The sequence below is a fragment of the Sebastes fasciatus genome, chromosome 3, assembly GCF_043250625.1.
Source record: "Sebastes fasciatus isolate fSebFas1 chromosome 3, fSebFas1.pri, whole genome shotgun sequence".
NCBI classification, from domain to species: Eukaryota; Metazoa; Chordata; class Actinopteri; order Perciformes; family Sebastidae; genus Sebastes; species Sebastes fasciatus.
The window spans coordinates 3,927,381-3,942,609 of NC_133797.1; the positions used below are offsets into that span (position 1 = coordinate 3,927,381).

The window sequence follows — 15,229 nt, forward strand, 5'->3', positions numbered from 1 at the left end:
TATTATCATATGAAACCATAAACTTTATCTCAAAATGATAGAATTATTATGTCTTAGTCATTCTTAAGACGTAGTCAGACTCAATATAATGATGTCTAGATATGATGTCAGCTGCTCACATCTCTCTCCTCCTTTTGCTGTACAGGGATTCCAGTTACCCAAGCCACCAGAGCCCCCTGCTGTGGAAGCAGAGTATTACACCATAGCAGATTTCCAGTCCTCCATCTCTGATGGCATCAGTTTCCGTGGAGGACAAAAGGCTGATGTAAGAGGCCAGATCTATGTTGTTGTTGCTGAGATTAGACAGTCAGGGCTCATTGAATATGTATGTCAACTGAGTGCTCCACAGACAGACAGGGAAAGCTGAGGCAATAGAGATGCGACCTTGAGATTTGTGTTTCAACGTGATGATGTAGCTGCGCGGCGACTCAGGTAGAGAGATGAAAATAACAACAAGGATTCCTTCCAGGTGTTTTTTGTTATGTTGAGCTGGCAATTCTAGACAGTGTGTCAACGTTTGTCATTAATGTCAAGAAGTAGGGCTGCACGATTATGGCTAAAATGACAATCATAATTATTTTGATCAATATTGAGATCGCGATTATTCATCACGATTATTTCATAGATATTAAGGACAAAATATTTTTATTGCAGTTTCACATTTATATAAACAGAGCGCTGCTTTCACTTCCGTGTTGTGCTACATTCTAAATGTTATCCTTTTACTTTGTTATTGTCATCTATAGTGGTTATTTGCATAAACACACACAATTCAAATGATTAGCAAATACATTATCATGTTTTAATTTAAATATTTGCTATGATTAAAAAAAGATCTTGGCATTAATAGTTCTAACTAGAATGGCACTCGGAGAGCGCAGACCTCCGCCAAGGTGCGTGACTTTAAAAACAGATCACAGCTCACAGCTGGTGGTACCTTGAGGTGGTCGGCTTATTATTAACGCGGTGTGTTTCCGTGTAACGTATCGGCGGATGCCTCTCTCGTTCAGCAGCCTTGATATGTCTGTATAACGTTATACTACGTTGTCTCTCATCCTACCGTCATCAGTCATGACAGTCATCTACCGCTTTTTTCTTTCTCACCACGGACGACCAGCAGCTCCCGCACACACATCCACACACATATCTCTCTGCTCTCAGAAGGATCGAATGGATTGTTCATTGTGCTACACCCCACCCCTCCAACAAAATTCATTCAAATCCATCGTAATCCTGCTAACAGACAAACAAACAAACACACAAACCAACACACAAACCAACAAACCGGCATTTTTGGTTAAGGTCTTTGGCCTTGGCCGAGGTAATAATTTTGTATTATAAGCTGCTTATAGTTGACTTTAGTGTTAGAAAGTTAAACAGGTCATATTTCCCTCTCTATTATCTATTTTATATTGCTGTGAAAACATCTCCTTCAAACAACTGGAGTTATTCAAGTTTCTCACCGAAAGCTACATTTTACAAGATTACATTTGAACACATCATGATAGCGTTGTAATTTACATTCGCCCAATATCGATTTTTACTGAACATAGCTTGAGCGCATTATAATGTTAATAACTCAATGGAACCTCCGTTAACGGAGCTCAACAGCTCCGTGCTGTCGGCAGACGATCCGGTCATAGTGATCACTCTGAGCAGCATCATGGGAATAAATTACAATATAATAAGAGTCTGATTAAGTTAGTTGTTGCAAATGTTTTAAGGTTGTTCCTCCACGGCTTATTCTGGATTTGAAGTTGTGACAAATTTCAGCTCCCACTCCCACTGAAGAACTTTCACACCGACGACGTGTTGCACATGTGTGTGTGACCGGCAAAATATTGGATATGTGAGACTGCTGAAAACTGGCCGGTTTTGATCGGCTGCTGATTGACGGTTCTTCTGCAGCTGTTAGTTTAGGAAGCGCTTGATTTATGCAGCAGAGTTTTCAATGAGCGGAGCATTTTAAACGTCAATATCGCAGTCGGTCATGTTCATTTAATTGTGGGAAGTCAAAATCGTGATCACAATTAATATTTGATTAATTATGCAGCCCTAACAAAAAGACTATAATAGCAGATGTAATAACAGCATGTCTTGGATCTCCTGACCCCTAACCCCTCATCAGTGTTTAGCAAGTTTGCCTAAAGAAAGAAAAATACTTTTTACTTTTTAAATATCTTCCATGTCTTGTTGTGTAGGTGATAGAGAAGAACCCTGGAGGCTGGTGGTACGTGCAGATTGGAGAGATGGAGGGCTGGGCCCCCTGTTCCTACATTGACAAGCGTAAGAAGCCAAATCTCAGCCGTCGGACCAGCACCCTGACCCGGCCTAAAGTCCCACCCCCAGCTCCGCCTGTCAAAAAACAAGAGTCTGAGGAGGCTCCCCCTCCTACTAACTCTGCCTCCAAAGCCTCAGAGCCGCCAAGCAGGCCTGTGTACGAGGAACCTGAATATGATATTCCTGCAATCGGATGCGAAGGTGAGTCGGACACAGATTCCCTGGATGTGAAGATCAGCGGCGTGGTCGGCGACAAGTACCGCAGCTCCCCTCCTTCCAGCAAGGCCTCTCCTCCCGTCTGCAAGGCCTCTCCTCCTTCCTGCAAGGCCTCTCCTCCCGTCTGCAAGGCCTCTCCTCCTGTCTGCAAGGTGTCTCCTCCCGTCTGCAAGGCGTCCCCCGTGTTCAGCCATCGAAGAACTTCTTATAGGTCTGTAGAGGAGGTTGGAAAAGAGGAGTGTATCTATGAGAACGACGGCTTCAGGCAAAGCAGTGGTGCTCAAAGAACTTCGGTCAAAGGTACCAGCGAGCCGAATTCCCCAAGGAGCTACCATTCCTCCACAGTCCCGCGCAAACCATCCGGATCTTCACCTTTAGCTGGTAGACCCATGAAGACCATGACGCCAGAGATGAACCGGAGAAGCCAGACCCTGGGCAGACACATAGATATCAGCTTCAGGTCACAGGACAACAGCCCCCACTCTTCATCAGATGAATTGACCAGAGGCCCCAAGAAAGGCCATGCCTTCAGCCGGGATGTGGAGCAGAGAATCGGTCAGAGCCCCTCCACCAGGCCCAAGCCTTCTGTCAGACCTAAACCGCTCTTGACCAAATCAGAGCCTCAGAGTCCTGAGAGGATGGACATCGGCTCTTTGAGACGGCAGCTGAGGCCTACGAGTCAGTTTCGGCCTCACAGCCTCAAACCTACTCGCGGGGACGACTCTGAAACAGCCTCTGTCATCTCATCAGAGGACTCAATGTGTTCGCGCAGTACCTCAGATCTCTCTTCTGTTTACTCCAAAGGGAGCCGTGGTGACTCGGACGCGGAATGCCCCAATCTCTACCGCTCCCTGGATGCCTACAAGAAGGTCCAGGACTCCGAGATCAGCTTTCCAGCTGGGGTGGAGGTCGAGGTTCTGGAGAAACAGGAGAGTGGCTGGTGGTACATCCGTTGGGGATCTGAGGAGGGCTGGGCTCCCTCGTACTACCTGGAACCTGTCAGACATGTGGTTGACGCAGTTGGGTTAGACCTAGATGGACACGGGAGTGGCGGCAGTAAGTCCAACAGCCTGGAGAAAAACGAGCAGCACGTTTTGGCCCTCAATAACATCAACATTCAGGGCCAGCAGCATCAAAGCTTGAGAAGGAACACGCCGCCAATTCCTTCTAAGCCTCCCGGTGGCTTCTCGAAGCCGTCCGGGATGGTTAATGGAGGTGTTCGGATGAGGAACGGGGTACGCCAGGTGGCAGTGAGGCCTCAATCTGTATTTGTGACCACAACACAGCCATCCAAGGATGGACACTACATGACGGGGTCTCTGAGGCGAAATGACTCTCTTGGAAGAAGCGATCACTATGGCTCTGGTTCTGCCACTCTCGGTGTCCGCCGAAACGCCTCCTTCAGCACCGTGCGGCCCCATGTAGTCGTCGAAAGTCAGAGGCCTTCTGAGCGCTCCAGCCTGGGGTCCTCGGGGAGCGCATTCAGCACAAGCAATGTCCAGGACGCCCTGAGCAGAGTCAACCAACGCAACGGCATCCCAGTGTCTACAGTTCGACCCAAGCCCATAGAGAAGAGCCAACTGATCCACAATAACCTCGGCAGGGATGTGTACGTGTCCATCGCTGACTACCGCGGCGACGAGGAAACAATGGGTTTCACTGAGGGCACCTGTCTGGAGGTGTTGGAGAGAAACCCCAATGGATGGTGGTACTGCCAGGTGCAGGACAGCCTGCTTCCCCGCAAGGGTTGGGTCCCCTCTAACTACCTAGAGCGGAAAAAATAAAACAACATCCTTCCCCCAAACCCTTCCCCCCCATCTCTCCCTTTTGATGTCTCCAAGGACGTCGGTGGCATCACTCCTTAAGAATGTTACCCGCAATCTCCCGTAAGCAATATGTCCTTGAAAATGTACATTTATGGTTGCGTGTAAAAAAGAAAGATGTTTTAATCTGATAAGGAAGGACACTTTTAGTGCTGGTTTACTAAAACGTATACGAAGAGGAGTGTAAAGACTTTAAATATTTTAGCCGGGAATGAGAGACAGAAATGTGGGACTGGTCATCCATGAGTGAGGAAATTTAAAGAGGACGGCGTCTTTGAGTTCTAAAATGGTATGAATGGGAGCGATAACCTCTTAAAGAGGTTGGCATCATGTAATACAGAAGTTGAGCAGGGTAATGGTTATGCTTATTCCTGCCCATCACTGACTCTGATGGCCGATAAGTGCCTTTTGTATTCGATCACCTGAATGGAGGTCCTAAATGGTGGATGGCAAAACATTAAATCAACCAAATCTTTTAAGAGTGCCATAGGCCTACGAACACCACCGAGAGTAATTCCAGAACCAATTAAGAGCTCCGCTATAGAGTGCAAACAATGTGCAAAGTTTCGGTATAGAGTGCTCTAATTGGTCCAACACAGATGGAAGAAAGAAAAACAGAGATTTAAGTAACTTCGTCACCAGAGAACTTATTTGTTTTAAGTCATCAAGCAAACTAAAAAAACATTTTAATCTTGTTATCGGTATTTTTTTTATTTAGTTTCATTGTTCATGTTATAATGTCTTGTGTTGATGCAAGTCTTCCTTAGAGAATTATTTCTGCTTTCTTGTGACATCTGTTTTCCACCGACAGCCGAGAATTGGAAAAAGTTAAAGCTCCTGCCTCACGTCGTGTTCCATCTGACACAAAATATACAGGAGGTGCTCAGGTTTCATAAATTGGCATAGTTTTGTCTTTCTTTGATCCTCAAGCCCCAGAAAAAATATGTTAATAGTCATGCTTTTAATCCCAGATGTAACTATCTGGCATAACAAATGTATTTAAAAAAAAACAAAAAACTGTGAAACTTGAAAACAACAGTCAAATGTTTTAGTTTTATGGAAATCAAAGGAACAACTTGTAACTTCATTTCCAGAACAAAACCACCTCATATCTAGGTAGCTAATAATCTCAAAAGATGAAAACAATTACCACGGTTTAGGTTTACCATAGTGCTTTTAGTCCCAGGAATATTTGATTTTGTATATATTTTGTTTTGTATACATTTAATTATACAGCTGTTGCGGAGATGTATTGAATAAGTACTGGAAATGTGGTGAAATAATTGAATCCCAGGGACATAATTGCATCCCGAAATGTGATCAAACCAAAGAGAAATGTCATTTCATTGGCTATTTTTTGTGTGATTTTTACTATTTATTTATGGTACAAGTAATACAGTGTATTCAACACAATGCCTAAAACGAGTTTTCTGAACTGAAAAAAAAAAAAAATCAATACCTGGAAGCACTTGATATATTTTCTCAAAATTATAGATCTAGAGGTAGATCTAGATCTTATAGAAACTAGAAGTAAACATTCAATTGTGATATTAGATATTGCTGTGCAGTATGGCTTTTGACATTAAATAGAAGACAACATAGTGTATTCATTTGTTGCAAAGTTTAGTTTCATTTCCACATCTCCCAAATTATAGTTAAGTTTCATATCATATATTATATGATCATATAAATAAGACTCATCCATCACCTCAAAATATCAAGCTAAAAATAATTATCCCCAAATGTAGAAGTGAAATAAGAGAATTTGACGTTCTGAGCTAAAATATAACTTTTGAAATTCAAATGGCTGATGTTCAAGACTGCTGAAATACATTTTCTAATGAGCGGTGTGAGCTCTCTGTACGAGACTCAACACTGACTTTTCATTATGTTTCTGCTGGACAGTATTAAACAAAGTACAGTACCTGCTAGATCGCAGTTATCTATTTTAGCAAAACCATGTTTGTTTTTTGTTTGTCTGTTTGTTACTCTGTGATCACACAGTGGCAATAATGAGGAACGAAGTGGTTCTGTTTTGTGAATTAGTGCACTTTAAATCAGTTTTTTTACGGTGCATTAATGTAAAGATGCAGTAAATAATCAGCATATTATTTATTGAATATGTTTTTGAAATTATTTAATTTCTCAAGTGAGAGGTGGAACTCTATAATGAGTTCTCTCCATGACAGTGAGCATGCCAAAGTTTGACTAGAATTGGAGAAACAGAGCCCTCTTGTGGGAGCTCAAAGGTACTACAACATGATTTTTATCCCAACTACAAGGCTTACCAGCCGTCCTACCTCAGTGCAATAAGAAATGCGCTGCTGGTCAGTGAGTCTCACCAAAAATTGTACAGAATTTTTTTTTGTTTTCTTTCTTTCTTTCTTTTTTTTTAAAATCTCAGTGCAGCTAAAATATTTTTGTAGCACGTGTTTTTGTATTGGGCAATAATTTATTTTTATTTTTTAAATTTAAAACAAAATTATAATTTTTTTCTCTATGCTGTGCGCTGCAACTTTAGCAAATCATGGGCACTTCCTTCATCTTTATTGTGCTTTACATAATGCCGGATTTTTGTGTATTTATTATGACTAATTTTATTATCTTATCACAGTTTGACAATCACCGTACTCCCCCACTCATATTACTGTATAACATTATACAGATTATTCACAAATTGGCACCTTAGTATGCAAAATGCCGACCCAGCGGTCAACCAAAGATCTAAAATATCATCATAAAGGCGAATATGTGAGGTATTTGCATTCATTTTAGCATATGCAAATTAAAAATCCAACCATATAAGGATAAATAATGAGATTAAGATATTTGCGGGTCAAAGATAAGGCCCCTTCCCATCCAGACGAAGGCATTATGTAAATGTGTTAAATCACTTTGTACATTTCGCTCCAGCACGTTATTATTATTATTGCATATTGCTTCTTTTGATTGATCTGAATTTACTTGGCCACCCGATTCAACTGTTATCAGGCCATTAAATAGGCGTTTCACAGTCGCTATAAGCACCATAGATGTGGGTCATTGGGGGCCTATAACGCCTACTAAGTTGTAAAAGTGAGAGTTAAACTTAAAAGCAACACGTTCTAACATGTTGTAAAACTGAATTAAACTTCATGTTTTGAACATTAAAAAAAGGTTTCTTTAAATTAAAGCAACAAAACTACAACTTCTCTAGGTTCAGGCGAAAAAAACTACAATTTATTTAGGTTTAGGCAATAAATAACTACGAACACAAAGACACCTACACGTTGTTGGTTTCACGCGGGATGCAAACTCCGGTCTCCTGCGTGAAAACCCTGTTTTTTGTGTCCCCTATTGACCCACATCCATGGGGCTTATAGCGACTGATAATGCCTATTTAATAGCCTGACAACAGTCTAATTGGCTGACTCGGCTGAAATAGCAAGGGAATCGTTCTGTGTGAGGCCTACATTTAGCTGTGTAGCATCTATCTTTATTCATGCTTTAACCTTTTTTTTTTTTTTTGTCAAATTCTGAAATGTACCCACGAGGAAATGTGCAATAGATAAGAAACACATCATGCTTCAACAAGAGGACAAATATCGCAGGTCTTGTGAACAATGCCATTTCATCTGTTGGGAGTAGATATTCCCGGTCACACTGCCAGTCATGAGCTTTTTACCATCATTTCAAGTGTATCATTTTAAGTCGATCTTAAAGAGCAGGTGTGAACGGCCCTTATAAACGCGTTGGAAAAAACTTGTTGGACCAAAGCAGTCGTATGTGACATCTCATTATCTCCTGACGTGATGGACTTTTCTAATAACTAGCATGAGAATCTCTGCTCCTCCTGCCGCGGATCAGCAGTGGACAGTGATTTTTTGAATGGCATGGCAGAAACCCGCTGACCCATTCTGTATTGACATTACAGCCATCCGGAGAGTCATGGGCCCATCATCAGGGGCCTCAGTGGCCCTGCTCTGAGCTGTCACGTTCGTGCCTGAATGGAATTTTGATAGTTTCTTGTTTTTGCGTTGTTGTTGTTGTTGTTGTTTTCTTCTCTTTTTGCTGTTTTGCTTTCTGGAGTGTGTCCTCTCTGTACCCACGCCGATGCCTCTCTTGACATTTACCCCCATCGTCGTCAAACCGAGTCAGACTTTTTCCTCACCGATCACCATGGCGAAGGTGACATTTGGAACCGGGAGAGTAAACAAGAGAGCGGGGAGATGAACGCCCCTTCAGGCCATTTCAGTTCAATCCATCAACTTCCAGGATGTACGCCAAAAATAGAAAAACCTTTATTTTTCTCTTTGCTTAGCCCCAGGCAGGCCTTATCCATGTGCTACAGGTGAATACGTGCTAAAGACTTCCTGAGTGTACAGGCCAATACATAGAGTTCCCTCTATTGTTAGGGGAGCTTATGTCCATAAATCCTTTTGTTGAGATAGTATTTAGTTAAACTCCACCTTAAAGGTACAGTAATGGAAGAGAGTAGAGAGCAATACCCTGATTTGCTTTCTTGATGAGAGTTAGATGAGAAGATTGATGCCACTCTCATGATGTTAAGACGTGTCATTTAAAGAACCCCTCCACTCAAAAATAAGCTTTGCTCATTGTTACCTCACTCGGATGTTTGACCTTCACTGTGCCGAATGATGTATGTCCAGAGTTCGACTCATTAGATTCATCTGCCGAAGGGACAAAAAGTTTCTCTGAGCTCTCGTTAAATTTCAGTTTAAGGCGTGTACGTACCAGCGTGATTTTGTGACATCACAACATCGTGGTCCAACTTTTGCAAGTGTGATGTGCAAACTTGGAGCCTACATTGAACAGAGAATTCAGTAAAGTAGGAGAAATTTGAGAAGTTCAACTTTTGACGCAAGTAATACTTAAAAAATAAATAAATAAAAAATGAGGCGGAGAGAGTAGATGCAATTGTACAAATTTTTAACGAGGTAATTTAACAGTGTTGTTGATAAACCATAAGGGACAAATTATGTATTTGTATTTTTGAATGTTTTTAACCATGTCTGTAGGGAATCTTTAAATATGAAGCTAAAGACATGAGACGGTTAGCTTAGCTTAGCTTAGCTTAGCTTAGCTTAGCTTAGCCTTGACCTCATGATGTTTTCCATCGAGGTCAAGCAAAAGTGGTTAGGAAAGACATATGTCATTTTTTGTGACTATTGGACCACAGCCTGTGAGTAGGGTGGACATCTAGCCTGTGGAAAGGTTAAACAGAAGTTCAGTTCTTACTAATTAACACTTGTTAACGACAACATTGTGGTTTTACACTTGGTTGACGAAAAGATGCCAGGAAGTCACTGCACACGGCCAAGAAATAGCACATTACCCAACACTTACTCTTTAGTTTTTGAATGGTTCAAACTAAATGAGACGTACCCTGATAATTAATGAGCTTTAGAGGTGCTGGTAGATTTCTTTGGACAGAAGTTTACCTGTTTCCAGTCTTTTTGCTAAGCTAAGCTAACTATCTCCTGGCTTTAGCTTTGTGTTTAACGCGGTAATATATATATATCTAACTGTATCAATCTTCTCATCTAACTCTCTGCAAGAAACTAAATAAGTGTATTTCCCAAAAATGTCTATAACTGTATCTTTAAGTTACAGGCTTCTTCTTTTTTCAATCATACCAGCTCAGCCTATTTCAGCCGCACCGCTCTTAAACCTGCGTGCATCCACGCGGCAGAATGGAAATGGAATTTGGCGGTGGTAATATTTTTTTTTTGCATTCCGCTGTGTGCGCACATGCCAACACACACTCGACAATGATGATGAGGAGTCATTCACGCCACAGGAAATATGAGTTTCTCGACCCGAAGGCCAGCCTTGTGTGAGACAGCTCCGCTACGCCGGCGCCCTGTTTTATCCCTCGCTCTCTTTTTATTTCGACAAATGGACGGCACCTCTCAGGCGTGAAGCACCTTGGGCTCTGTAATCCCAAACACTAGCTGCTGCTGCTGCCGTGGCGTATTCCTCCCTGGCTACACTTCCTTTCTTCTCTTTCCTTCTTCTCTCTCCTTCCTCGACACAGTCTATTCCCGGTGAAATGATTGAGATATGTAGGAGGGGTTTGGGCGGGGGTGGGGATGTGTGTGTGTTTTTGCATGATGAGATGGATTGTTTGCAGGTGCACTCAGGAGAAGAGAATTTGGAGGTCAAGGAGGAGATTTGCGAGAGCAGGATGCAGGGAGGCACGAGATGGATCAGATAGTGGATTCTAGGAGACAAGGTGAGAGTGAGGTGAGAGGAGCTCTGCTTTGATAGGAGGGAGATGAAAGGCTAGCACTGTTTCCACTCTAAAAAACTACAAGTCCTTCCAACTCCTTCCAACACCTCCATCAAACCCCCAAAACCAATGAGCTCTCCCCTCCCCAACCCGAGCTGTGATCTCATTACTCCCAAAACAATGTTTTAATTGCGGCACTGGATGTTTTTCAAGCTGCTTTGCAAGAAACTGCAAAGTCAGTGAGAGACAAATGAGTTCACACTACAGAAGCTTCTCTCACTCTCACTTTCACTTCGTCCATAGAATAACTTTAAAAACGGATCCTAAGTCTGATTGTAGCTTCTTTTTACTGTCAGCGTCTTCAGATCTTATGTAGCCCTGAGGGTGTGAGAGTTTGAGCTCGCTGTTGAAAAAGTTTCTTTTTTTTTTGGAATAAGACAAAAAAAAAAAAAGGGCTTCACACTTTTTTTGCCTTATTCCTCTGTTTTTTTGTTGAGAAAATAATTGAATGTTGTAAAAGTGTAACGCAGGATTTGAAGCGTTTGTTCACATCTAATGAAGCAAGCTTTAATTCATAATGGATAGGGGCTTCAAAAGTCAACAGTAGCCAGCTCTGGAGTGGAGTGATTGCTGAGTTTCTAAAGGCTTGATAGAAGGAGGGGTAGGTTTGATATGAAAGTTTCAGTAAGTGTGTGGGAGCAGGTTTTGAGGTATTTAGGGAGATGATTTTGTAGGTTTTTTTAATTAATATGTAGTTTTTGTTTGAGTGTGAGAGAAGAAAGGAAAGAGTAAGCGAAGCTGCAGGGCTGGGGTAAAAAAAAAAAAAAATCCCAAGCCTGTGAATAAGGGAACGCTGATTATTTATGTCATTCTGAAAACTTCCTCACAGAGTCGCAGTTGTTTGACGCGCCAGCGGGCATCAGCGGGAGCTGTCTCCGAGCTGCACAAAACAGGCTGTGTCGAGGAATGAGGCGTGCAGCTGTGTCTCTCTGTGGCACTTTTTCTTTGTCTCTGTTTGAATCCCTGTTTCTAATTAGCACAACAGTGTGTCTTAATTAACCTTTGCCAGTCAGACGATACTCCGGCGCTAACGGCGTCCTAATCAAGTACACCGCGGCGGCAGCTGCCATTCTGCGTGGGAACCTCTGGTGCCGGTCGTGGGCTCAGCCATATTTTAGCGGTGGAGACGAGCTGTCAAAAGTGATTGATGCTGAGTTACAGCTGAGGTAGATTTATGAGAAGCCTGTTTTTAGCCCTGGATGTTGCATTTATAGAATATAATTTGTCACCACCCTGCTGTGGAGAGCAGCGTGCCAAATAAAAAACACTCGGAAGCCCGATGACATCACGCTCTTGATCTGGAAATTCTGACAAAAACAACCAGCATGTCAACCACACCAACAAACACAATAACAACCACAGGCCTTGAGTTGGACCAAAGGAGGTGCTATTCTTTTCTTTTCTTTTTTATTACCATTGTTATGCAAATTGTGTTTAACTCTTGCAAGCTTCTTGTTTTCAAAAGATATGCCATGAGGAGACTAAAGAGGCTTTAATCCACTAAAAATCATCCAATGAGGAGCCATCTACCCTGGTCACATGATGATAAGGCACATCTGTCCAAAGCATCATCACACTACGCCACAGAATAGGACGACGTACAATGAAGAGCAAATAATGTCCAAATTAATTTGATTGGAGACATTCTGCACATGTGCATTCCTTTTGAAAACAGGGCATTTTCTTATCTACCGTTTCATTTTGACAAGTCTTGTTCCCTTTTTTTGTATCTTGTACATGTTTACATTGTATCTCGCATTGCCCAAAAAGAGAAACAATATTAAATGTATTATCTTTGTTGTTTTAGAACCGGCTCCTTTTTCATTTGTCTCACGACTTCCAGTCACATGTGCTACTGCAGATAGAGAAGAGCAGCGCACCCTCTTCCTGCTCATAGCTAGATAGTATGTGACAGTAATATTACAGATTGAGACATTTATCTTTATTCGCCTTATTGTGCCCGTCCAGATTAAGTGAGTTTAGATGTGGATGAGCAGAACAATGCAGCTGGTTCTATATAGCGAGGTATGAGTTATGAGAGAAAAGCGCGAGGAGGTTGAATGCAATGAATGAAGACGAACGAGCTCTCGGAGCCCCAGGTTCACACTTAAAGAGGGGAGAAAATAATTTTTGCTCTCCTGTATCCAAACGTGTGTGGAGCGATTTATCACTTGTGTCTAAAGTTACATGAAATATCTGCTTACACCTCCGTCCCAAAGAAGCACCACCAACCATCACTTTGGCCTGCAGCTTTTTAGGAGGTTCATTCGTGCTTTTCTGACTGAGAGACTGATACTGGATGACCATAGAATTAGAGTAGAACATTCATATTCAAATCAACACAGCAGGATGGTCAGAGCAGCGGCCATTTTTATATGTACCGTTGCATAGAACGTAGCAGGCTAACTTTCGTATAAATCGACTTGCAGCACTCATGCCGGCGTGACACATATAACACAACAGCATCGGCGTCTGCTGTGTGTGCATGCAACACGTTCTCATTCTAACTCGTCACTTTAGGTTTAGGCAACAAAACCACCTGTTAGGTTTAGGAAAAAAACAACATGTTGGGACTTAAAACTACTACGTTTATATAGTGAAAATTAAAGTGAGTACGAACGACACGAACAAACACCTGATTGTAACGTGAAAATGAACCGTAATGCACGTGACAAAAACAGCGTCTTCCTGGATGAAAGCCTTGTGTCATTGGGCCCATCCACCGCCCCTCCCACCTGGCCTGTGTGTGTTTTTTCGCTCTTTACGTCACCACACTACAGGTCCCTACTGTTGCCGCAGATGGGTTTACATTGGAAAGCCCAGTACACACTTTACAGCCTCACTTATGTGTGTTGTAACTACTAACAACAATCGCCATTTTCTTTTGAATTAGTCAAATGACCACAGCAAATAATTCAATATCAGTTATACTCTCATTCTATTTCCATGTGGATGACATATAGGACCAGCAGGATTTAGTGGCATCTAGCGGTGAGGTGGCAGATTGCAACCAACTGAATAGAGAGCTCCAGGGATGACGTATTTTTGTAGGCCAGCCAGGAAATCAGCATCGCCCTGGTTACCTCGACAAAAAAGCCAATGGGATTTTTCCATTGGATTCTGGATTAATGCAGAAAATAAGCTCTGTGGCAAACAAACGTTTATGATACTTTAAAAATCACGAGTGAGGTATTTATTGATGTATTTTATGTTGTAGAACAAAACGTTAAAATCTCTTCATGTAAATCACAGACCTTACTTCAGATATCTAACTAAAAACCCATCCAAAAAACCCATCACCATCCAGACGAGGGAACCAGGAGTGCTAAAAAGCCAACTCATTTCCGGGTTTTAGGACTCATTCCTGTAGCACTCCATACCCCACCCCCGCCTCACCCCTCAGTTTCCAAGCGTAGGCCTGTAGAAGAACCTACGTCAACCTTCATCAAATTCAAACTGCCACTTCAGTGTAAAAACGCGAAAGGCTCTGGCCAGTGTTTGATTTGTCCATACTGGGCTACTGTAGAAACATTGTGGACTCTGAGAAGAGGACCCGCTCCCTATGTAGATATGAAGGGCTCATTCCAAGCTAAGTCCGTGGGGACTTGGCTTGGGAACCAGAGGGTTGCCGATTCAAGTCCCCGCACTGGTAGCTGAAGAGGTGCCGGGTCGCCTCCTTGGCCAAGGTGCCCCTTGAGCAAGGCACCGACCCCCCCCCCCACCAAACTGCTCCCAGGGCACTATATAACTGCTAACTGCTCCTAATATTGGTAAATGCAGAGAGTACATTTCACTGTGTGCTGTGCTGTGTACAATGCAATGTGTGATAGTAAAATATGATGTACAGTTACATTTACCTCGTGAATTTATGGAATTTCCAAGGCCCATTAAAGTGGCAGTAGTCAGTATATTTTTGGCATCATTGGGCAAAAATTCCATAATAACCTTTCAGCATATTGTAATTCAAGTGTTCTGAGAGAAAACTAGACTTCTGCGCCTCCTCATGGCTCTGTTTTCAATCCTAACCCTAACATTTGAGGCGAGAAATAGACATTACATTAACGTAATATTGATTAATATTTGATCAGCGCTGCCTAGTTTGACCATGTTTAGTGTAAAGCGTCTTTGAGTTCTTTAAAAGTGCTATATAAGTTGAATTTTTTATTATTATTATTATTATTTGGTCAGAGTTCGCGAGTGATTGACATCCGGCTCTCATAGACGGCAGTTGGACAGCAGACCTCAGATCAGCTCTGACTGCTAGTTTTTCCTCCGGTCTGTGAAATCTTGCAGATGCTGTTAGGAGCACCGGAGGACACAGATGAACATTATTTTTTTCAGGTTACCTGTCTCATGCACTACTGTCACGATATAGCGATCGTTTTATAAAAAAACACTTTTTTTAATCATATTTGCTCCAATCTCTCCTACTTCAGCTTTAACTAGCCTTTTTTTTCAGAGCTATCTTATGTCAGACATAATTCAGTTGTCATCATGTGACAAAAATATGGAATTCGGTCATATAGGGAGATTGAAATCCATTTCTCTGTTCAAAGATGGTCTTATTGTATATGTGAGGACAACCACTGAAGAAGACCTTCACATGCTGGTGAATGCT

At 42.2% G+C, this 15,229-nt stretch overlaps 1 protein-coding gene across 7 annotated transcripts in view; it reads left to right on the forward strand.

The window, feature by feature from the left end:
• Positions 1-12,420, forward strand: part of sh3pxd2aa (SH3 and PX domains 2Aa) — a 149,175-nt gene extending 136,755 nt beyond the window's left edge. For all 7 annotated transcript variants that reach the window (XM_074631023.1, XM_074631026.1, XM_074631019.1 and 4 more), the window contains 2 exons: positions 146-265; positions 2,202-12,420. In XM_074631023.1, the coding sequence (XP_074487124.1) occupies positions 146-265; positions 2,202-4,280 (2,199 nt within the window). In that variant the 3' untranslated portion in view covers positions 4,281-12,420. The remainder of the gene's footprint in view (positions 1-145; positions 266-2,201) is intronic.
• The last annotated feature ends 2,809 nt before the right edge of the window (positions 12,421-15,229 follow it).